The following is a 23,959-nucleotide window of genomic DNA, read 5'->3' as shown; positions in this document are numbered from 1 at the left end:
AGCAGCAGCCCGGATTAAATACATCCTGCTCTCTTGCCAATCAGATTGACGTAACGCGCAGAATCCGTGTTGCTCGGAGCTTTGCAGCTCATCCCTCTGGCCAGCTGGGTGACTTCCCTCCATTTCTATTTTTTTACTTGAACGTCCACCAGAACTTTACCTGTGTCAATCATGTTGGTGGCTTTTTATATGAAAGTCTTCATGGAGGTAAATGAACTCTGGTGTTCACAGCGTCTCAAGGTCAGTTATATATCTCAGAAATAAAATCTCCAATTCTTTTTTTCACACCAGTCCAATTGTAATTGATTTTTTCCTTGCAATTTCATCGTACAAAAACTTCTTTGAGCTGTATGATGACATATTAGCGACATGCTACAAGAGTTTTTGTTTACGTACGAGGATATAGTCGTAATATTAGCAGAATATAGATGCAATTCTACCAGAAAAACATCTTAAAATTATAAAAGAAGTTGTTTTAATGAGAAAACAGTTTTGATAAAAGTTATCAAGATCTCATATATGCATGTTTTTTTTCTTCAAAATGCAGTAGCTGCTCAGTCAGTTTAGAATTATATTAATTTTGAGAAAAAACACCCAATAATATGACAATATAGTCGTAATGTGACTTTACTTTTCTCAACAAATTCAACTCAGAAAATTTCCAAAAGTAAAAAAAATGTTAGATTTTTGAAGCCCTTTGGTTTTTCTAAAACAAAAATTTGACATTAATCTGAAAATTTTAGTTTTTTGTAGCAAATTTCTGACTTTTTAAACTTAGAAATATCCATTTTTTTTTCTGGAAATTTTCTGAAATTGATCTTAAACTTTTTGACTTTTTAAACTCATACATTTCCAAGTTTGTTCTGAAAAAGTTATATGGTTAACCTCAACATTTCTGTTTTATTTCCTAGCAAATTTCTGACTTTATAGACTCAGACATTTCCATTTTTTTCTGGACATTTTTTGAGATTAATCAAAAAAAAAATTCTGACTTTTCTATAGTAAATTTTGGACTTTTTAAACTCATAAATTTTCGATTTTTTTCTGGAAAATTTATGTTATTAATCTCAACATCTCAAATTTTTTTCTAGCAAATATATGACCTTTTAGTCGCAGAAATTTCCAAGATTTTTCTAGAAAATTGCTGAGCTTAATCTCAAAATTTCTGAGTTTTTTGACAAAAATGTACTCCTCCATGTTTTCCTACTTGCAGTGGCCCTGGTACACTGCTGTACAAATCTAACTGCAAACCTTTCGCACTGAAGACAAGCTCTGAGGTTGTATAAAGGCTACAAACACGTAGGTCAGAAAGCAATGCTGTTGAGGGTAAAAAAAAGAAAAATAACCCATTGAAAGCGAAGAAGGCGAGATGCAATGAAAAGCTCTATATATTCAGCAGGGAGAATAAGATTAGAAGTGCCACAGCATTACCATACTACAATCTCTATTTTGCAGCGCTAACACCCACTATATGCTACCTCTTCCCTGTTGTTGCTCCTGCATTAGTATGGGCTGTTGCGCCGCCACATATATTAGTGTGAGCTGTCAGCTGAAACCCCTAACAACCAGCCGGAGAGGGACCAGTTGAATGGTAATGCAGACACAGATAGCAGCAGCAGCAGCAGCAGCGGCGGCATTGGCTGGAGTGTCATCTCTGCGGTTGGTTATAAAACACACATGCTCCTCTTTTTCCGTCACTCGGATGTAACGAGGCTCTGCGGCGCCGGCTCCACCGCTGCACAGTTGATGCCCATCTGTTGACACACTACTTTGTGCTATCCGACGCAGTAAAGGCGTGCCTCTGTTATAAATCACATTATTTACACTCCCACTAACAGCCGGTAAAGACAGAAAATGCAGGAAAAAAAAATTTTTCCCTGTAGTTTTGTCGCCCGCTCTAGCGCAGCACCCAAAAGTTTTTTCACATAAGCTGATTTGATCACAAACTTTACTTAGAAACACAAATGTCGCCATTTGAAACTAACTGAATCTGAGTCACATCTTCAAACCAGACAACGTTAACATTTTGGATCCACAAAATCTTACCAAGTATTTTTGGTCTACTTTCTAGTACAAATATCTTAGCACACTTAAAGTAAGACAAAACAAACTTACAAGTAACTTTTCAGCAAAATGTGGGATCTTGTTTTCAGTAAATTACTTTTTTTTAAAAGTACTGGTTCCACTGGCAGATTATTTCACTTGTAACATGGGAAAAATGTCTTGCTAAAACTGCTAAAAGTAGTTTTTCATCAATATTAAGGAAATATTGACTTAAAACTAGCTCCTGTTTTTCTAAAGAGTTACTTCTGAGATTGTTTTGTTTTATTCCTACTGTAATAAAACATCACTTGGTAAGATTTTGTGTGTTTGAAGTGTACGTTTACAGTTTTGGAAACAAAAAATAATCGGTTATAAACAATTGTAGAGAGTCTTAAGTATTAATTTATTTTAGCCCCCACAAATAATTAACTGTAAAAAAAAATTTTCCATTGAATTTTCTACTAACTTTTATTTGAAAGACTGTAATTTTAATGTACAGTCACATTTAATAAATTAGAATATGAAGTCAACTTGTCTGATTAAACATACCTTTTGAAAATTTCTGTTTTTATTGGTACGATGTAATATTCCAATTTTAAATGTCTTGTTTTTAGTAGGAAATCATCATAATTCACAAAATTAAAGAGTTTCAAACGTTTATATGTGTAAAGCAATCTATGTATTTATTAAATGGGTCTGCATATTAAGGGTTATACAATGAAATCACATAAATTTACAGTTTTTTTTTCCAGTAAAAATCACAATAACTTCAAACTAACCTGTTTATTTAGTTTACAGTTGTTCAGAGGCACCAACCATCAGGTTTTTTTTTGTTTTCTGTCACTGAATGTCTGACTTTTAGTCTTGTTTTGGGGGAATTTTTTATTTTTTTTATTTTTTTAAATAAACGGGGCATTTATTTGCTGTCAGGCTTGCAGCTCAGGCTTTGTTAAGCTGCCGGCCGTCGGCTGTTCTGATGGCAGGATGCTAATGAAAAAACATAAAGACCGCTTCACAGTGAATTAGGATGTCTCCTGGCTGACAGGCTCTCACTTCATTCTTGTCTTTTTTGGGTGTGTGTGTGTGTGTGTGTGTGTGTATTTGCTGTGCTTATGAAGGAAAGCGAAGTCTTGACAGTGATGAATGAGTCCAAAAATGTCGGCGCTACACTCCGGTGCCTGATGATGCGGCGCGGACGATGATTGCTGCCGTTATTGTCGGGATCAGCGAAGTAAACTCCTCTCCGGCGGCGCTACGCTCTCACATGACGACAGCAGACGGTGGCTCAGAGCAAACCGCTGGAAAACTTTTCCACTTTGGAAGCGGTCCCACAAAGACGCGCTTTCATTTTGTTTGTCTGAATATTTAAAGACGCAGCATTCATAAAACAGCAACCTGTTCATTAATGGTCTCTCAATGCTGAAGCAGCTTCTGTGTCGATGAACAGCAGCAGGAGAGTTTGAAATAAAGATCCGTGATTGGATTTTAGCTGCTGCATATATCAGTTTCCACACCAGCAACGTTCAATCCGCCAAACCGGACATTGTTTAGAAAGTCCGGTTTGTTTTTAGAGGTGTGAACACGTATTCGACCAAAAAAGTGAACTCCGGTCCACCTTAAAATCCCGATCTCAGTTCGTTTGAAGTGAACTCTGGTGTTCACTTCAAACCAAGCAGACCAGATTGCAGGAAGTAAACTACAGCGCAGGGCATTCTGGGTAAAAACAAACAAACTAATCTAGCGCTAGCGGAAAAATTGTTGGTGGTATTTTACTGAAGACAAAACAGAAGTCCTACAACTGCTAAAATCTGAAGCTACTCCATTTTTATTTGCATTTTGTGAAGAAAGAAGTTGAGATCAGTGTCTTCTAGAGAGGTTTCTGTGTTGTTTCCTCCAGTTGTTCTTGTTCCAGCGCCCCCACAGGCGAGGAGGGGAACAAGTTTTTTAAAAGGTTAGGTTCATTTTATTCCATAGCAACTGAAAATGTTACAAATGTTGCAATTTTGGTCTCTAATCGAACAAACTATCAGCTGTTAAAACACCAAATTAGTTTGATTTCTCAAGTTAGAGTACTTTGGAAATGACTTTCCTTCCCTTTTTAGGTGTAACTATAGCTAAAAGAGATAAACATCTTACACAAGTATCTCACAAAGTCGTGTTACAATCACAACCTTGATTTGGGTTTCATTTTTAACTTAATGTGGAAGCTAACACTAAGTATTGCATAATTTTGAGTTTTGGGAAATAAGGTTTACATTGTTTTTGTGGCAGGAATTGTGTATTTTTATTGCCTTTTTAATTTAATTCCCTTAAATAAGCCAAATCTATAAATAACCATATTATTTTTATTTTAAAAAGACAATTGTTCAATGTAACTCAGTTTCATTTTAAGCTACTTTCCAAGTAACTGAAGCTTAAGAAGCAAACAAAACAAATACAAGCAAATCAGTCAGGACAAAAAAAAAAAAAAAAAAAAAAAATTAATTAAGATTAATTTGCTGATTTCATTCAGCTGTTTAGAGGAACGTAAAAAGATGCATGAGGTGAGTAGAAAGTGGTTTTAAGTGTTTAATTAGAGAATCTAAAATACACATACACTTGTAGTTGCATCGTAAAATCCTCCAAAAATTTTAATTTTTGGAGGATTTGTCCTGTAGAATCGAATCTTTTCACCTCAAACATCCAGTCAGAATGTAAAGAGTGGAAAAGATCGGAGTTTGAGTCTAACAGGGTCTTGCCACTTCAATTAGAGTTTAACCTTCATACATGCTCGGCGCTTTAACGCTTAATGAGTGATGTTTTGCTTCTCAGGGATGTACGTTAGTGTGTGAAGTTTTCAGACATCTGAGTGAGCCGGGTTGTTGCTGCCAAGTCCTTGGAAGACGGTAACGAGATTTCCCATGGTGCCAAAACGAAACGGTCTCTTTCCATTAGAGTTTTACCTCCAGAGACGTGAAAACACTGGATGTGGGGAAACGGAGGAAGAGGTCGCAAGTCAGCAGAACTTTAATTCTTTTTTTTTACTTTCCCTTTAACTTCTAGACATTGTTTCAGTTGGGAATGTGATTTACGGACGAGGAGACAGAGGAAAGCTGGGCGGTGTCAGCGGATTTAGCTGGTTCTACTGTTTGACTTCTGCTTCGCACTTTTTTTTTCTCCCCTCCAGGGGGTCTTTTGTGGGCTCTACTGTCCCTTATTTGAAGGCAGTGCTGACAGGAATGGGGGAAGAAGAGGGGGAAGACATGCGATAAATGTCGACAGGTCCGGGAATCAAACTCACGATGGCCGCGTTGAGGACTCAAGGCCTCCAAACGTGGGTCGTGCTATCCCCTACGCCACCACAGCACGCCCTGGGTCTCACTTTTAAGGGTGTTTATTTTCCAACAATTGAAAAAGTCAAATAGTTAACAGAAGATATCAGAAGTTGAACAAGAGATTATTATTATTATTATTTTTTTTTTTTCCCCCACCAGGGGGTCCTTTTGTGGGCTCACAACATTATTTCAATTCTTTTAGGTTTCTTTTATTTCCACTTCCGACCTTCCAGGACCCAACCTCGGCTGAACGTTTTTCAAAATTTCCGTCGACTCAGCTCCTTGTAGATTTGTAACAGGATTGCGCTGGCATGAGAGCTGGGATGAGGGATAAATGCTGGTACAGATCGGGGACTCGGGTTCAGGTCCGTGTACAACCCCTCAATTCATTACACTGGCATAGTTCGACCTTTTCATGGCAGGGCCCTTGTGTCCGTGAACGTTTCCCCCCTTCCTTCCGCCTCGCTCTTTCCCTCCTTCGCTCTCCGTCTGACCTGTTCTTCAGAGCAAAGTGCCAGGCGATTTTCCCGGAGATTTGTCCAATTAGGAGGGGCTCTGAGATCATTATGGAGAAAGGCCTCTTATGCTCGTCTCTTGACTCTCTTTCCTGTTTACGTCTCTTGTATTCCTTCAGTAAGTACCGGCCTTCTGTCATTCTTCACTTTAACCTCTTTCTCCTTCTGCTCCCTTTTTGCCCCAACGACACAGACATACAGCGGGACATTATTTCATATAGTAACTGGTTAAATCTACTCAATCACATTAAACTTTTTTGTCCTTTTAGGAGTATTTTTTTCTACCTTTTACTTTTGGTGGAGTAATTTTGTTTTGAAGTAATTCTACTCTTATTTTTCTTTCTGGATTTTCTGCCCACTGAATGAAAAACAAACACGTTTTAACCAAAAAATTCACCAGACACAGACACACACCTGCAGTTTTTGTTAAAGATTCATAAGTTTTTTTATTGAAAGAAACTGATTTGGAAAAAATATTTTTGCCTTAATTTGTTATTTTTTTGTTACTTATATGAATTGTTATCATTTTGGTGCTTAAAATACCAAAATTTCCACTGAACTTTATAGTTTGTTCTGTCTGATGTTGTAATTTTTAAGTATTAAGTGATTGATAATTTGATCAGTTACTCAGTACTTAAGTCAACTTTTTACCAAATACTTTTTTACTCTTACTTGAGTAATTTATTGGACTGCTACTTGAATATGTGGAAGTCGTGCTCCTCTTTCTTGAGTATAATGTTTGGTTACCCACCTTTGTTTATGTTTACATTTAAACGCAGGATGTTTTGGGTTCAGATATTAGCTTAACTAGCATTTCCTCCTTGAATTTAACTAAAGATGTGTACTGTGGTTTTCTCCTTTTTCTGCTGTTTCTCATCAATAAATGTTTCAGATAAGAAAACCAATTTATATTTGAGACAAACAGAAAAATTATCATTTCACTCATGAAGGGAAAAAGCTTTCCAAACCAACCCGGCATTGTGTAAAAGAGTAATTTGCCTCTAAGCTTAATAACTGGTTATTGGCCCTAAAAACAGCCAATAATGATAAATGGTTTTTTTTTTGTTTTTTTTACTTTGGCACTCTTTTCTTTGTAGAATTGTTTTCATTTTTTAAGCATCACTCAGACTTTGACTAGACCTCTCTAAATCCCTTATCTTCTTTCATTCATTCACAATTGGACCTGCTGGTGGGGTTTGGATCGTCGTACTGCTTCAGAACTCCAGTGAACTTGAACTTAAGAGCTAAACTGATGGCCGATTTTATGTTAGAAAGCTGAATTCCCGATTTCATAAAAATTTCAGCAAGTTGTGCAAATCCTGAAGTAGCAGACGAGCTCCAAATATCCCTCACTCATTATGCTCAACATATACCTTCATTATGGGCAGGTGTAGTATTTAAAACCTGTTCTCAGGTAAGAGTCGTAATACTTCATGATAATATTGCTGAAGTAGAAGTAAAAAGTTATTTTTGAGAGCTCTTAGCCTACATTATGTTGTCCAATATAATGTTCTATTTATTTCTAAGTGACTTCTTGACCCTAAAGGTCAGACCTCGACTAATTGAATTTAGCTTTCTAGGATTGCATTCACACCTGTTTGGTTCAATTTAGTACGAATCAAAAAAGCGAACTCTGGCGTTTTCTGTGGACTACAACGCAGGGCATTCTGGGTAAATACGACCAAAACAGTCGCGAGGGTCTAGCACTAGCAGGAGAAATGGTTCTTGAAATGGTTCTTGAAGACAAAAGAGGAATCTTTTTCTGCTATAATCTGACATCACTTCATTTCTGTTTACATTTCGTGAAGAAGGAAGTTGAGCTCAGTGTCTTTGTCAGAGGATTTTGTGTTGTTTTCATCAGTGTTTTTGGTGCAGCGCCACCACAGGCAGGGAGGGGAACAGCCTTTTCAAATGGTTTGGTTCGTTGTGTGGTGCGTTCCCACCAAACGCGTTTTGACCATCAGGCGCATCTGGTTTACATTCAGAATCTATGTGGAGGTGCGTCATGGGTTCGTTGTGTGTTTGAAGCGTTTGGAGCGTCATGGGTCGTCCAACATGTCTGACAAATAGGGCAGGAAGAGCGATTGTGACGCATCTGACTTTGAATGTAAACCAGACGTACAAAACGCGTTTGATGTGAACGCACCATTATTTCGCAGCAGCTGAAATGTAACAAATGTTGGAATTTTGGTCCAAAATCAAACCGAATCTACCAGACTAGAATTTACTCTAAAATTAATCACAGATTATGATTTAACTAAAAATCATAAGATGGCTGCGGGATGTAATCACTCTTTTACACAAGAGCAGGTCTGTTAATGTAACGTTTATTTTGGCTTTTATCCTTTGAAAACCACATTTTATTTTTACTTGAATTAAAATGTAATAATCTAAAACATTCAAGTGTAACCAAAAATGAGAAAAAGGAGAAATCTGTAAGTGGCTAAATTGTTTACAAATTCCGGTTTTGTTTATAATAGTTTAACCAATCTAACTAGTAACTGGCTCTAATATCTGTTTTGTCCACAGTAATGTAAATATGTTCTTCACATTATAACTAATCCTGTTTGTGTGACAGACCAAAGTTTCACTCGGAGCTGGATTTGCTTGCTTGGTTTTGGTGCTTTGCGTTTCTCTGGACTCTCCATCAACACATCTACCACAGGTCATTTGGGAGGGAAACTGGCCAGGCACTTCATCAAACCTTTTCTGCCCGCGTGTCGAAGGTCTCAGAAGGACTGTGCAGACCTTGTTGTGTCTCTCCAGAGCCCTACAGCCGCTAATTGTGGTGAAGCTCTTTGGTTCCTAACGAACAGATGAGGGAATCGTAAAAGAGGAGTGGGTATAAAAAGGCTTTCGATGACATAGAGTACCCTTCAAAGCCAGTTAAACCAGGAGGTCAGTTCCTTTATTTCTGTTGCACACTGAAGCGGCTTCAGTTATTCCCATTTATTTACATCTAAACCAGGACAGACGTTGTCCTGATATTGATGTAGCAAATTACACCGCTGTAAACGTCGCAACCGTTTACTTTGAATTGGTTTTCATGTTATATTGCTGCTCAGAATCATTTTTAATCATTTTATTGCTGTAGCAACACAGAGCAAAGTAATTTAAACCAGAAAATGGTTCTAATAAACAACCACAGTGTCTATTATAACCTGTAAGCTCTGCCTCTGTTGCAAAAGGTTGCTAGCTTGATTCCAGTTTCCTCCCTCAACTAAATTTATTTTACTTACAGACTCAGAAAATCTGTGGTATAACTACCCAACAATCTGAATCTGTAAAACAAGATAAATATCACCTTTAATGTTGGAAATAATTAATTGACTTACAATTATTTGTCTCTTTTATTTAGATAAAACTCAGGTTTTTAAGAAAGTAGTCGATGGACTTTAGATCATCTAATTAAACCAATGATAAATCACTTTAGGAGTAAAAGTACCCTTATTATTTGGAGTGTAATAAGAAATATAAATAACAAAGAAGAATTTTCTATTTCGGTCAACACACACAAAGGAAAGTAAATGGAAAGTATTAAATATAGAATTTTAGTATGTTTACTTGGTTATTTAAGGAGGAGATGAGGAGTAAATTTCTTAAATGCAAACAAAACAAATGAAAATGTATTTAAATTAACTTTTTGTTGTTCAAGTAGAAACAATTCAGCACAAATTTAATCTCAGGTAATTTTCCAAGACAAGAAATTCCAACTTATACACAATCAAATTCAAAACAAATCAGTTTAGTTTATTGTTCATCTAATAAAATAATTGTTCTTTATATTTTAGCAGGTACGAAGCAAAACCTTAAACTGCTGCCGTTCCAGTTATTCAACAGGTCGTTGCTAGGTAACCAACGATTGAGCGAGTTGTTGCTAGGTAACCAAAGATTGAGTGACTAAGTTGATTCCACCAACCTTGCTTAGCCAGCCATGACAGTTCAGTGAATATTTTCTATCCTCATTATTGAGTAATCTATCACACATATTAATGATATAAATTACAGATTTATTGTACAGCCCTATGACTAATTTATGGGGATGGAAGGAACTGAATGGCTCACTTTTTTAAACATTAAAATAAATTTGAGAACAATGTCTAATCCTATAAATCCATCAGAAAACATTAGGCACATTTACATTAAATTATAAAGTCCAAAGTTCATCCCATTAGGAGATAACACAGTAGAAAGTTGTTCCTGTTACTCAGCTAAAAAAAACTACTTGGTCCTACATTATCTTTGTTAAGAAATGTATAAACCAACAGTTTTATAGGTCAGGCATTAAAAATGGCAATGTTTGTCCCTTTCTCCACTAAAGTAATTACTGACCCCAGGATCTGTCCTTTGTACCTCTGGCCTCACTGTTTGCTTTTTGCGTTCATCTTTTCTTGTAACCTTGACATGGTGGAGGCGGTCCTCCCTCCCTCGCTCTATAAGGGTAGCTCTTACAGAGGTAATCAAAAATACAGGAGTTAGCGCCGTCCCTCATGGACACCCTGCAAATATAAAGGAGCTGAACGCTGTGAAGATTCAAAGGTACAGGAAGCCTGCAGGCCAGAGAAGAGTCGGGCAAACCCAGGGGTGTGATGAATGGATTCCTTTCTGCTTGTGTGGTGGCCCACTGCTGCCCAAGGCTGGGGAAAAGACTCAGCCTGAAACGTGTTTGTCATTTTCCGCCTTGGGAGTCCAAGCTCAGGGGGCTATTTTTCTATCCATTTATGTATCTTCTTGTGTGTATATATAATGGAAATCATTGTTTTAGAGACAGCGGGGGGGGGGGGGGGAAGTCAGCATTTCTATCTCTGCAGAGTTCAGGAGAATCAAGTTTTTACTCCCTGCTCTTATTATCTAGAGGAGTCTGAAAGACCAGAGTTTTTCCTTTCTGCTGTTGGAGGCTCATGAGTTGCACATACAGGACTACGGATTCCTCTGGGTGTTTTGTCTCATCCTGTCACGCATGTATAGTGATTTCACTTTCCTCAGGTATATTTGTATATGTAGATTTTAATAATACTTAGAGAGGACCTAGTGTGGACCTAGTAGCTTTTGTACTTTCATTTGAGTCTCAACTGCTTCTAAAAACATCCCAAGCAATTAAAAAAATATATATATTTTTGGAAATGAGTTAATGATTTTAGGTGTCTGGAAAATGACCTGTTTCAAAAATTATCTGAATATGTTGTAACAAATCAGCAGGCACTGCCCAGCGAAGTCCAGCCCGTTACCTAGCAACCCTTGCTAAGCCCAGCCTGTTACCTAGCAACCCAAGCGGAACTCAAGCACGATTGGTCAGCTATTTTTACTACTGTACAACGGCTGCTGTAACAGACAAGTGTTTAGTTGTTAACTTACTCTTCAGAAACTACTTGCTGCATTCTTGTTGGTTGTGCAGGAGGCTCTACTAGTGCTTTTCAAAGATGTAAGGTTGTATAATTGTGCATCTCCTTGCAGCCATTTTCATGTGAGTTGGGGGGCATGACCAGCAGCAGCTTGTTTGGATTTAAAGTGACAAGTGGCCCTAAAAATCTCCTTCTGAAAGGAGCTCAAAATAGGAAGAACTCAATATTAAAATCTGATTATTATTTAGAATGATTTTCTGCAAAAAATTGTAATGAACATGTTTTGTGTAGCCCACAGAGCTATCCTAACTTGTTCAGGGAAGCATAATAGGTCACCTTTAAGACTAGATGTGTTTCAGGCAACAATCCGATTTACCAAGTGCTGTTTGAGAGTCTTTGACTCTACTACTGTTACAACGCAATTACGTTTACTCCGGTCAAAGCCATGCTTCAAGGTCAGTCACGACAAGCAGGGATTTAGAGTCGATGCTTAGCACGGAACAAGTTAAACATTGTGGTTTTACACAAATAAATACGCTCCCCGAGGCTTGTACAAATCAAGGTCACGCTGTCTCATGTGGGGCTTGGTGGTGGAAGAGGGAGGGAAGCTCTGACATTAACCATCGTCTCATTTTTATACCTGAAAATTACAGATTTCACAAAGACCTGAGCTTCTTAAAAACCTCCGCAAATAGGTTGCTTAAACATAATTACCAGGAAGATAAAGAAAGGTTAAGCAGGTTTAAATCCATTGTTTGTGTTGTGGAGCAGAGAATATAATTTTAACAATTTTAGAAAAAAGTGATGGATGTGGAGCTGCAACTAAGTTTATGTTAGTTATCAATTAATTGATTATTTTGTTGATTAATCGGATAAAAAAATGGCACATTCTGCAGATTTTTTCACGTAGGCCTACTTTACAGGATATTAGAAATACATTAAAAGATGTAAAGAAACTAATTATTCTTTCTATAAATAAGGAAACAAACATTTCTTGTCTAAATTGCAATAACAACAATAAGAGATTTTTCTGACAATGAATTGTTTAAAATTTTTTCTCATTGAGATCTTTTTGAACAATATTAGAAAAACATTAAAATATGCAAATAAACCAATACTTCCTTTTATAAAATAAGAATGTAAACATTTCTTGCCTAATTTGCAATAGCAGCATTCCTTTAATTGATTATTCGATTAATTGGAAAAAAGGATGAATTCTGAAGATTTCTCATTTAATTAGGACTAATCCATTAATAACTGTATGGTAAAAGTTGATTAATAGGATTTATATTTTTTTTTACAGAATTTGAACAAAGTGAAGCCAAGAGTGCCACTGTTTTGAATAAAGACAAATGTTTATCTTAAATGCAAAATGTATATTTTTGGTACAATTTTAGCCTAATTACTGCTCTGATTATGTTGTCCTTTCAGCAGTTTGCATTTTTCAACGTCTGTGTGCTCCAGTGAACAACTAATCGATTGCTAAGTTAGTGATTATGTCACTTATTGGTTAATCGCGATTAATCGTTTCAGCCCTAGTTGAATCTAAGGATTATTTGCTATGTCTGCTGCACATTCTGCATAATTTTAGAGATAAAAAAAAAGCAGCTGACACAGAATGAGTACCTTCCCAAAATGAGCCACAGACAACTGAATAATAGAACAACTCCCTCATTACTAAAGCCAGATGTATAATTTATAAGCACACAAACTTTGATGAACATATAGTGAGCTTTAAAGCGTTGCCCTTCTTGGAACAGATTTTGTGACATCCGATTCTTCAAACGCCCACCACCTTAGCGCACCACTCCTTAATCCCCATCATTATCCTCAACCTGGAAGCAGTGAAGTGGCGATAAATTATGCCTCGCTGTCAGCCGCCGTCATAAAGCTCTTTTCAGCTGACGCCAGCATGACAAGCCGGGCTGTAAGTACCGAGCGTCAGACCCCAGTGAGAGCTTTTTTCATTGCTCTCCCATATATCTTTCGTTTTCTCTTTTCCGACATGTTTCAGAAAATATATTTCTAAATCGCCGGGGTACGCGATACATTTTTCACCTTTTATTCCCAAGGGTTTATTTGGACCTGAGATGCAATTTTAATTTAGGTTTTGCTTCAAGAAAAATAAAGTAAAATGCTAAACACTGTAAATCAAATTTTTTATAAGCTCAGGGAAGGGTCTGTGAGTTTCTACCAACAAAAAAAATAAAAGAATAAAAACTTGTGTAGCGCCACAGAAATAGGTAGAATTTATAAACCTGTGCGATATTAAATGTTTTTTTAAAATTATTTTAGAAACTTTAGGAAATATATTTCTATTTTCTCATTTTGGAACAAAAATATAAAAAATAATTTTTTTTAAACTAATGACAGAGCGATCTGTTTTCATAATTATGGAAAAACAATAAACATCGGATCCACAGTCTAAAATATAAAACACAAAACCATTAAATTAAAAAAATGCACAGTTGGTAACCTTCTGGTATAGATATTCAATACAGATATTGCATAAAGACATACAAAAAGAGCTAAAAACACCTTTTACACCTGCTTTATTAATTAAAATCATTTTCAATTTAGCTAATAGTGGAGCAACCAACGATTCCTCCACTATCTGGTGGAACCGGTGGAGGAACCAACAAATAACTTCCAACAAAATCTATCATGACATGTCTAGTCTGAACTATTTAAGATATTTTTAACATTTACCCATTACCAATTATAGGACATAAAATAAGTATTCTTCCTGCTCAACAATGTTTGTACCTTTGTTAATCTTATGAAATGTTTTAAAAGCTTTTGCTGGTAAATTATTATTATTATTTATTGAGCCTTACTTCTTACTTTCCTTTCTAATTTAAACTTTAACTTCATAGATAAGTGTTAGCAAAGCAGAATAAGTGGATAAGTTTGTTGTTACCCTGCAAATTAACTGTAAAATCCCCTAAAACACTGATGTGAACATTTTTCCTCTGGCAAACCAGAGCCATTACAGACATCTCAGGTGGATTAACAAGCAATACATTGAATATATTGAAGATTTTTACCATCCTCCAGTCGACGGTAGGGATTATAGGATAATGCGTTTTCCTGTATTCACACCAACAAGCTCAGACGTTTCCTAACTTCTACTTTATCTTTTATCCGCCATTCTGGCTCTGTACCTCTGTGTGGTCTCCAGTTGCAGTTATGTAAGAGACCCAAAGCAGGTGTTGCAGAGAGATTGCATGTTTTATTTTTATTTTTTTTCCCTATAATCTATTTCTGGGCGCAGGTGGACAGTAAAAGTCTCACATTAACACACTTCCATCAGTCAGGTGTTTCTGCTCTGCAGGGAAAGTCTGCAGTTTAGTGGAGAATTAGTGTTTCTAACGCGTTGGAATCGTGTTTGCTGATAAATGGCAAGCCTAAGGTTGTAGGTAATTTGATTTTATATGCATACATGCTCTGTGAAAGGAATCTTTTCTACTGGAGGAATCAAAATGGAGACGTGAGTTTTTTCCTACAATTTGTTCAGCATCTTGGTTTCCTGCTGCATTAGGAGGAAAGACAATATTTGCATAGTGTTTTTATTTACAGAAACTTTAAAATGCCTTCTAACCTATGGACCATATCGTTGTTTTTCTTAATTATATTTTATTGGAACCCTATTTGGAAAACCAACACAAAGTACTGCATAACAGAAAAAAAGTTGTGTGAACGTCCAGCAAATTAATGGTCAAGACAGCTTTCAAGAAGGGTGTTCAGCTGCTGACATAACAGATTATTATTACTGAAACCGAGGCCCACTCAACAAAAAATATACAAGAGATAGGAAAGGGTCAACATTAAATCCTTTTAGATCTAAAGGAAAGGAAGACATGAGAGACTTATTGTGGAAGTGATGGAGGAAGGGGAAATAGCTGGAGATAGAAACGAGGGCGAATAAAAGACGGGACTGAAAGAGGAGGAACGAAGCGAGATACTGAACTCTGCTGCAACGGAAGGAACAGAAAAGAAGTACGAAGCAGCAACGGCAAGAATTTACAAGGACTGGAAAAAGGAGCTGGAATCCCAGATAAAAGCCAGTGATGCAGATTTGATAGTGTGGCTGTGAAAGAGATGGAGTGCATTAGGGAACAAAACCATGAAAGATGCATCAAAGAGCAGACCGTCCAAGCTACTGGGGGTTGAGGAAGAGTAGAAAGGGTCACTTGAAAGGACTTTTCTACAACAAAAGAGATTAATGTAAGATGAAGAAGAGACAGAATAAAGAGGAAATGTGTGGGATTTTAGCCAGCCCAGAGGAGTTATTTCTGGATTAGTGTGACAGGAGGAAGAAGAAATTGAATATGTTTGAAGGAGACTTTGAAAGTTCAGGCGGAAAGGTGAGGCCAGTTTCGTCTTGGTCCTTTCTTGAAAATAATTCCTGACATACTTAAACCGTAGCTGTTTCCATTACAAATCTGCGCAAAGCTTTGTCAGTATTTCACTAAAGTTGAAAATAAGAACGCAGTTTCGCAATTACAGTGTTTCCATTAAATGAGATTTAAATACTTAAAATCACACGTGAACAAGTTTGTTCATGCAATAAATCATTAAAAAAACATGTGCGCCTTCGTCCTCCAGCTACTTCCCGTTGCCTTCTTCTTTGTGTTTTTTGCCAGTGGTAACATCCGGCTATTGACCATGTGACTTGTGAGATGCGAAAACAGTGTTTCCATTGCAGTTTTTGGAAATGAACCAATCCCTTCCCAGCACCAATATGTCTTATCTGAAAACGAGAGTTCTTTTGAAATTGGGATGTTCCCATTAGGCATATTTAATTTTGGTCAATGGAAAAGCAGCTGCTGAAAGTAGCCAGCCCAGTGTAGACTAATGGAGGGAGGAAGAAGGAAGGAGTAGCAGCAGGAAAAGGATACAGAGAGGGGGTGAAGGCATAAACCGAGGTCATTATTCTGTCCATTTCTGTCCACTGTGGATTGATCCACAGATGGGACACACACACAAACACACACACACCCCGAGAGGCGGTAATAGGTGCTGAACCCTTCATTGATTTAATTGGGTTTCTATCTCATCATGAGTTGGTTGTTGTTTACGAGTATCCAGCACACACATACAAATTTGCCTTCTATTTTAAGGAGAACTGTAGTGTTTTTAATATGAAAATCAGAATCAGAATATACTTTATTGAACTGCCAAGAGGAAATTGCTTATTTGTTGACTAGCTACTCCCATCCAAAGTGCTAAATATTAGCAATTATAAATATAGCCATGGGTGATATAAAATTTGCGAAATCCCAAGTAATCTAAATCTGACCCAAATATCAAATAAATTAAATCAAAGTAATAAAATTAAATAAAAAAAACAAGTATGTACATTGAAATATGTGAATTTATAAATCTATAGATGAGTCCAGAGTAAACTTAAAGATTTTGGAATAGCCTTACGTGAAAGAAAATCACAAAATATGCGTATCATAAAATTAAAATACATATTTTCCGGATGACAAATAACATTTCAACAGCGAGTGGATGAATATGAACGCCATTTGGACACCCTGCACGTTATTCTTAAATCCGGACATTAAGCGCATGCGCAAAGCGCTGGAGGATAAAAAGACTAGTCATTTACGAACAGAAAATATTACAAGAGTCTCTTTCGTAGACATACTTTAAAGTAAAGCTACTTTAAAGGCATATACATATAAAACATTGTCAGAACTGAATAAGTAAGCTCCGACGAGTAAATTACTACCCGAGCTTATAAAAACAAAGGCAAATAGAGGGAGGATAACGTCACCACAGACAACAAGACGAAACAACGAGGAGCTTATCTCCGCGCTCGTGTCATACAGGTATGTGCTGCATTTAATCACCAGAATAGAAATTAATATTAATGTATTAAATTCACAAATTGTACTTTAGACATAATAGTTCTGACCGTTTTAACGTTCCCGTCTCGGACTTTATCCACGTCGACTTGTCAGCCATGACAGTCCTGATCACCAGAATCCAAATCTGAAACCTTTTCACTCGATTCTGAACATCCAGCTGTCGGTTTAGGGTCATCCACTGATGTTGGTTTTATATAATTTAAAGTCTTCCGGTATTTCTTCACATGCAAAAAAAGGGGCTTCGTCTTCCATTTCTTTTTGTAAACAACCAGACAGTCGCGTCGTTTCAGTAGCTAGCTGAGGCGCAGTGACGTCATGAACCAAAGACGACAAAAATCACCTTTGGTTTGTCTTTGAGAAGACCACAGGTGCCAAACTCCAGTCCTGTCTGTTTTCTGTGTTGCCCTGCGACAGACTGGCGACCTGTCCAGGGTGAACCCCGCCTCTCGCCCAGAACGTTAGCTGGGGATAGGCACCAGCAACCCTCCCGACCCCATTAGGGACGAAGGGTGTATAGATATTGGATGGATGGATGGATAAGTAAACTGCATCCTGAAGAAACATTTGTTTCTTCTTAAGATCAATACTTGTACCATACAATGAAAAACAAGCAGCATTAAATAGTTTCTTTCTAATAATTTTGTACCAAAATATTGCCCACCACTAGTGTCAAAATAACAATATCAATGTTCATTGTGATAATTCCCATCAAAATTTGTTATTGTGACATTGCTAAGATTTAACAGATTGAGGAAAATTGTTGAATCTTGAAGGGCTGTTTTCATCTTAGAACAGGCAGCAGGTGAATAAATATGTGCAAGTTGTGCTGTAATCTGGAGTTTAATGGATAAAATATTCTGTTTTGTGTCCAAATGCTTGCTTTTTTCTTATAATCTGTGTATCAAATGGCCTTTTCTGATGCTATACTCGATCTAAGGTGTACTGAACGTCACGTCTGCCACAAATATATTCAAATGTAGTCTGAATAAATGCAGCAACAAGGTCAGATGAGATGGCATTACAGCTGTTTCTCTGATGATATTCTTAGAGATCAAAGAGGCTGGAGCTGCTGGTGAGCAGAGCGTTTGGAGAACACGGGAAAAATTCAAATTAAACTAAATGTCAGTGATGTTTTGTGAGGAGGGGTCTATGAAAAATAAAGAACCACAGACTGGAAACAATTATAATCAACCCAGTTTGGGCATTGTGCTTTCTTTGACATTTTTAAAGTGCACTTCATTTATTGCGATTTTCCTTGGAATTTACATTATTAAATGTCACAACTTGTTTGTCTAGCAGGTATTCTGTAAATGTTGTCATTTTCTACACTTTAGATTCTTCTTTGCACCCATTTTATTATTCCGAGCTACAATATTGTAGTACAATGGATAGAAATTCATTAAAAATCCATTGTTTTTAATGGAAATTATACAATGTTTCACACTTCACCTGTGTTTAAAATCATATCAAGTCAATATTAGATAATTTCTCATTTCTCATTAGAGAATAAACCCAATTTTTGCTGTTTATCTTTAAATATACTCTGTTTCTACATGTGGGACAGTACGGAGGTCTAACAAGAATATCCAGTGTCATCTCTTAGCTCAGTTAACAGATGTCCCCAAATCATTGCTCTCGGCTTAATCACGTCAGACAGTTAATATTTTCATGATACATTGTTCACAAGAGCGGAAAGAAGAAAGGGCTGGGCAGCTGAACAGGTAGCCTGTGTAGATGATGAGCTGTCAGTCAGAGGGAAACATGCAGTAAATAATAACTCCAGTACCTCCTTCGGCATTTTTAGGGCATATTTTGCAGCATTATCTACACTTTTTGGCAGAGGTAACAGACTTTGACCATTCCTTGATGTAAATATCTATATTTCAAAAGTGTTTAACTTCTGGATGTTTCAGATTTTATTTAAAAGGGTTAATTAAAGGGAGAAGATTTAAAGTATTGACATCACTGATCTAGAGTGTCTTTCTACTCTTCACAGGTTCTCTTCAATTTACTCAATTGGTTTTCTGTATGAGATTAAGGGACAATTTACACCAGCATTGTTTAATTTGCTTTAATCCGACTCCAGTTTGTTTGCGGAAGTGTGAATGCGAAATTGAACTCTGATGGAGACCAAAAATGTCAACTCTGTTCCGGCTAAAAACCTAGGTCTTGGTTCGGTTGATGTGAACTCTGGTGTAGTTCGATTGCATATGGGGACGCCAAGTGGACCGGAGAGACCGCTCCAGAAGCAGGAAACGGACTACAACGCAGGGTATTCTGGGTAAATACAGCCCAGTGAGTCAAGAGCTTGGTGGAGAAATGGTTCACGCCGCTACTACCGCTAAAATCTGATGCCACTCTATTTTTGTTTACGATTTGTGAAGATGGAAGTTGCAAGCAAGTCTTCTTTGGAGGTTTTTGTGTCGTTCCCTTCAGTGTATCTTGTTGCAGCGCCCCCATAGGTGAAGAGGAGAACAGGTTCTTCAAAGTGTTAGGTTTTGTTGGACATCGTGCAATGTGAAAATGAACTGCATCAGCTGAACATGTAACAAATGTTTCAATTTTAGTCCCCAATTGTACCAAGTCTACTGGACTATCAAGTGTGAAAACACCTTTAGTGCAGCGGTTGAGATGGTCATAGCAAAGGAGGGACATTTCTATTTTGATCTATTTTGATATATTTTAGACTATTTAGCAGTAACGTGGCAATTTGTGTCGTTTTGCTGTAAAAAATCACAAGTTTTATATTGAAATTCTTGGTGTTTTAAATAGTTTATAATACTACTGACTGGGTTTCCAGGAACCAAAACATTTCAGATGCGTTTATTTTCCATATATTCATCTTTTATTTTATGCCATACCAACTGTAACAGTTATGGGCTAGGCAGCTAACTGCGGCTACCAAAGCAGCATCAGAAGAGTGTTCTTTTAGGAGCCCGAGGTGTGGAGAAAACAGGAGGCAGTGTTTTTAGTTTTGGTGAATATATATTAAGTGATTTGAATAAAACAACAATTACAACAACACAATGAGACAAGACAATTGACCCAGAATAAATTAATTGCAAAATCATTAAGTTCAGAGTTCTTTTCCTTAGCTCGCCATCTTCAAATCCTGATGAGGATCTGATCCAACCGGAAAAAAAAAACCCGACCTAAAAGGTCAGAAAATCCATTAAGCATTTTATCAAAATAACAATTATGTACAAACATAATACAAAAAAAATAATTCAATTTAAACATTTAGTTTGTGCAAATTAAACGTAACAATTAGATTTCTAATAATTAGACAAACATTTCAATAATTAGGTTAAATTAACCATAATTTAAATAAAGTAAAACAAAAAATATCAATCATGATTCAAGTTAATCAATTCAAAGTTAAAGTCAAAGTCAAAGTCAAAGTGCACTTCCAAAATATCAATCAAGGAAAATAATAAATTACTTCTCAAATACTCAAGCAGAGTGAGGGAAAGAAAAAAATAAGTAAATACCTAAGTTTATTGCGCAATATCATATTTAAGTGTAGCTACATTCTGTTCTGATAAATTTTATTTTAAACTTCATTGCCTCAGCATCAATCTAACGTGTCAGAACATACACAAAATTCAGCAACAGATTACCTTATCAAGAGAGTGGGCACGCCCAGCCACAATCAGCTGTGCCAGAACCCCGGCGACATCCAGGTAACACCGCCAATAATTCTAATAAAACAACGCTCCAATGAGCAATCAACCCAAAGTTTCACATGTAAAAGCAACACTGCTTTCAGATAATAAACTCACCAGGCAATCAAATCAGTGGGCTTAAAGATTTTGATGACTCCGTGAAGAAGACGCCAACAACAAGCCACAACCACAGTGGAAACAGGTGAGGATCTTTAAACTGCGCGCTGGAGGCGTGGCTTTAAATAAGCTAGCGGAGTTTGGGGCAAACAGGAAGTGGGCCCGCAAAAATAAAAGTCCATTACTAATTGCAGGTTACAGGTTCCCCCCCTAAACTCATGTGCGGCCTCGTACATGCAACCGGCTGGTGACACACCACACTGTCACATGATGTAGAGGTCACAGAGGTCTCATCCAGTTCCAGAGCAGATGTAAAGACTGTACTGAGTCCTTGAAACAGGGTTTGGATGCTCTGCAGAAGTGGATGCCCAAGTGTTGAATACTGCAGACGAGTTGGTGGGTGACGTGTTCTGGTAGAGCGTCTGGCAGATGGTTCAGGATCTGGGTTGGAGAGTTTTACAGCAGAAGAATCACTTAACATGCTGGATTGTCCTGGATAGGATGCAGATTCTGGGTGAGGAGAGACAGGTCCTGATTGAGAGGAGGAGTTGTCCCCAAGAGGCTCTGAGTCAGCAGAATCTGTTTCATCTTCAGCCGTTCGTTCCAGGTCGAGTTCAGCAATAGGTTCAGGTCCAGACTCCCCTTCCGTTTCCTCACCAACCTTCTCTTCTAAAGAGCTCTGGGGATGCTGGCCAGGCAAATCCACAGGTATAGGAGCGATGGTAGATGCAGGAGCAGGTAAGTCAACCTCAGTTGTAACTCTGGTGACATAGGAGCTGGAGTAATCAGATAAATCAGGTAAGAACAGTTCTTCATTTTCAGGGTCTAAAAGATCTACATTTTCTGAAGTCACGGGTGCAATCGCTGTTTTCTTCCTCTGTTCTGGTTTAGAGGCTGGGGACAGGTAGCCACAAGGCAACAGCAGATCACGGTGGAGAGTCCTGATGGGACGATCTTTGCCTTCTGGTTTAACGGTGTATACTGGAAGAGTGCCGGCTTTCTTCTGAATAATATACACGTCTGATTCCCACCGGTCTGCGAGCTTGTGCTTGCCTCGTAGTTTGACGTTTCTAACCAGAACTCTATCTCCAACTGAGAGTTCTGCAGCTGTGACTTGCTTGTCAAATCTGAGTTTGTTCTTCCACATGACTTTCTCAGAGTTTTCAGTTGCAATTTTATAACTTTCTTTGAGGTGTGACTTGAGCTTTTCAACATACTGTGAATGAGATGTAGATGGTTGTTCAGACACAGGCAATCCAAAAGCTAAGTCAACAGGAAGGCGGGGTTGCCGACCAAACATCAGTTCATATGGGGAGTATCCAGTGACATCATTTCGGGTACAGTTGTAAGCGTGTACCAATGGCTTCACAAAATCTTTCCAGTGAATTTTATCTTCTTCTTGCAGAGTACCCAACATGTTTAAAAGGGTTCGGTTGAATCGCTCCACAGGATTTCCACGGGGATGATAAGGTGTGGTCCTAATCTTTTTGATTCCTGTGATCTGACAGAGCTCTTTGATTGTGTGTGATTCAAAATCAGTCCCTTGGTCACTATGGAGACGCTCTGGCATTCCATAATGGACAAGAAAATTCTCCCATAACACTTTTGCTACAGTTTTAGCTCTTTGGTTTGGGGTTGGCACTGCAACAGCATATTTTGTGAAATGATCGGTTATCACTAGAATATTTTTTGTGTTGCTCCGGTCTGGTTCTATTGAAAGAAAGTCCATGCAGACAAGTTCGAGTGGTCTTGAAGTTTTAATATTAACAAGTGGTGCAGCTTTCTCAGGTTGTGCTTTTCTTCGAATGCATCTTTCACAGTTCTTGAGTTTGCTACAGACATCACTTGCCATTCGTGGCCAGAAGAACCGTGATCTGATGAGGTCCAGAGTTCTTTCTGTGCCCAAATGGCCCATCTGGTCATGCAGCTGGTTAAGGACCTCAGCCCGCCATTCCTCTGGAAGTACAAGTTGGTAAGTAAGCTCACCTCCAATATTCCTTCTCCTGACGAGAACATTATTATGGAGCTCCAAGCGTGTAAGCTCTACTTGAAGTAGTGGCAGATCGGGGAGCTGTTCCCTCAGAAATGGCGGTGGGTTTTCCCCTCGTTCCAACTGAGCGATGATGTGCTGAATGACTGGATCGGCTCTTTGTTTATCAGCAATTTCACCTTCAGAGAAAGATGGCACAACAAGTGAAGAGAACTGTACATCATTAACAAAACTGTCTGGTAAACTGTCAGTGTTAATGGAGAGGGTTTGCACAAGAGCAACAACCTGGTCCAGGTTGGGTGAGCTGTACACCAGTTGTCTGTCACATATTGCTTGGACTGAGTGCTGGTCAATGGAAATACAGGATGGATGTTCCAGATGTTGTTCAGTAAACTTCAATATTCTTTCTTTCTCCTTAACGGATAAAGGATCAGCCACCTGTTCAGCATGAGGTCGACGAGACAGACCATCAGCATCTGCATTTAACCTGCCAGCCCGATAAATGATCTTAAAAGTAAAAGTTGAAAGAGCAGAAAGCCATCTATAGCTTGTAGCATCCAATTTAGCAGAAGTTAGCAGATATGTCAATGGGTTGCTATCGGTAACCACAGTGAAATCAGATCCATACAGGTAGTCATAGAATTTTTCCGTCACTGCCCATTTGAGGGCTAAAACTCAAGTTTATGGGCAGGATATCGACTTTCACTGCGGGACAGACCTCTGCTAGCATATGCAATCACCCTGTTCCGCCCATCATGTTCTTGGTACAAGACTGCACCAAGGCCAGTAGAGCTAGCATCTGTGTGTAATATGTAGGGTTTACCTGGGTCTGCAAATGCAAGAACTGGTGCTGTACTAAGCTTCTGGATTACTTCTTCAAAGGCCTGCTGGCAAGCAGTTGTCCAACGAGAAGCAAATGGTTCTTTGGGGTCAAGGTAATGTTGCGACTTCATCTGTTTTGAATTTTTCCGACAGGGTGGATATCCAGCTGTTAACTCGTTGAGAGGTTTGACCACTGATGAGAACCCTTCCACAAACCGGCGATAATACCCTGCGAAACCAAGGAATGATCTGAGCTCTTTTTTCTGAGGAAC

At 38.0% G+C, this 23,959-nt stretch overlaps 2 protein-coding genes across 5 annotated transcripts in view; one reads left to right on the top strand and one right to left on the bottom strand.

Moving 5' to 3' along the window:
* nlgn2a (neuroligin 2a) overlaps positions 1-23,959 on the top strand; it is a 240,973-nt gene that overhangs the window by 8,102 nt on the left and 208,912 nt on the right. The gene's annotated exons all lie outside the window — the stretch shown is intronic.
* LOC122820018 lies at positions 19,961-22,914 on the bottom strand. The gene is made up of 3 exons (XM_044097167.1): positions 20,876-22,914; positions 20,714-20,794; positions 19,961-20,245 (listed from the first exon to the last, which is right to left on the bottom strand). Exon 1 carries the CDS (start codon positions 22,788-22,790, stop codon positions 21,060-21,062), a length of 1,731 nt encoding a protein of 576 aa, XP_043953102.1. The 5' UTR covers positions 22,791-22,914; the 3' UTR covers positions 19,961-20,245; positions 20,714-20,794; positions 20,876-21,059.

The sequence above is a fragment of the Gambusia affinis genome, linkage group LG18, assembly GCF_019740435.1.
Source record: "Gambusia affinis linkage group LG18, SWU_Gaff_1.0, whole genome shotgun sequence".
In the NCBI taxonomy this organism is placed as follows: Eukaryota; Metazoa; Chordata; class Actinopteri; order Cyprinodontiformes; family Poeciliidae; genus Gambusia; species Gambusia affinis.
The sequence above is the reverse complement of the archived record's forward strand: the minus strand, read 5'-3'. Positions and strand labels throughout refer to the sequence as shown.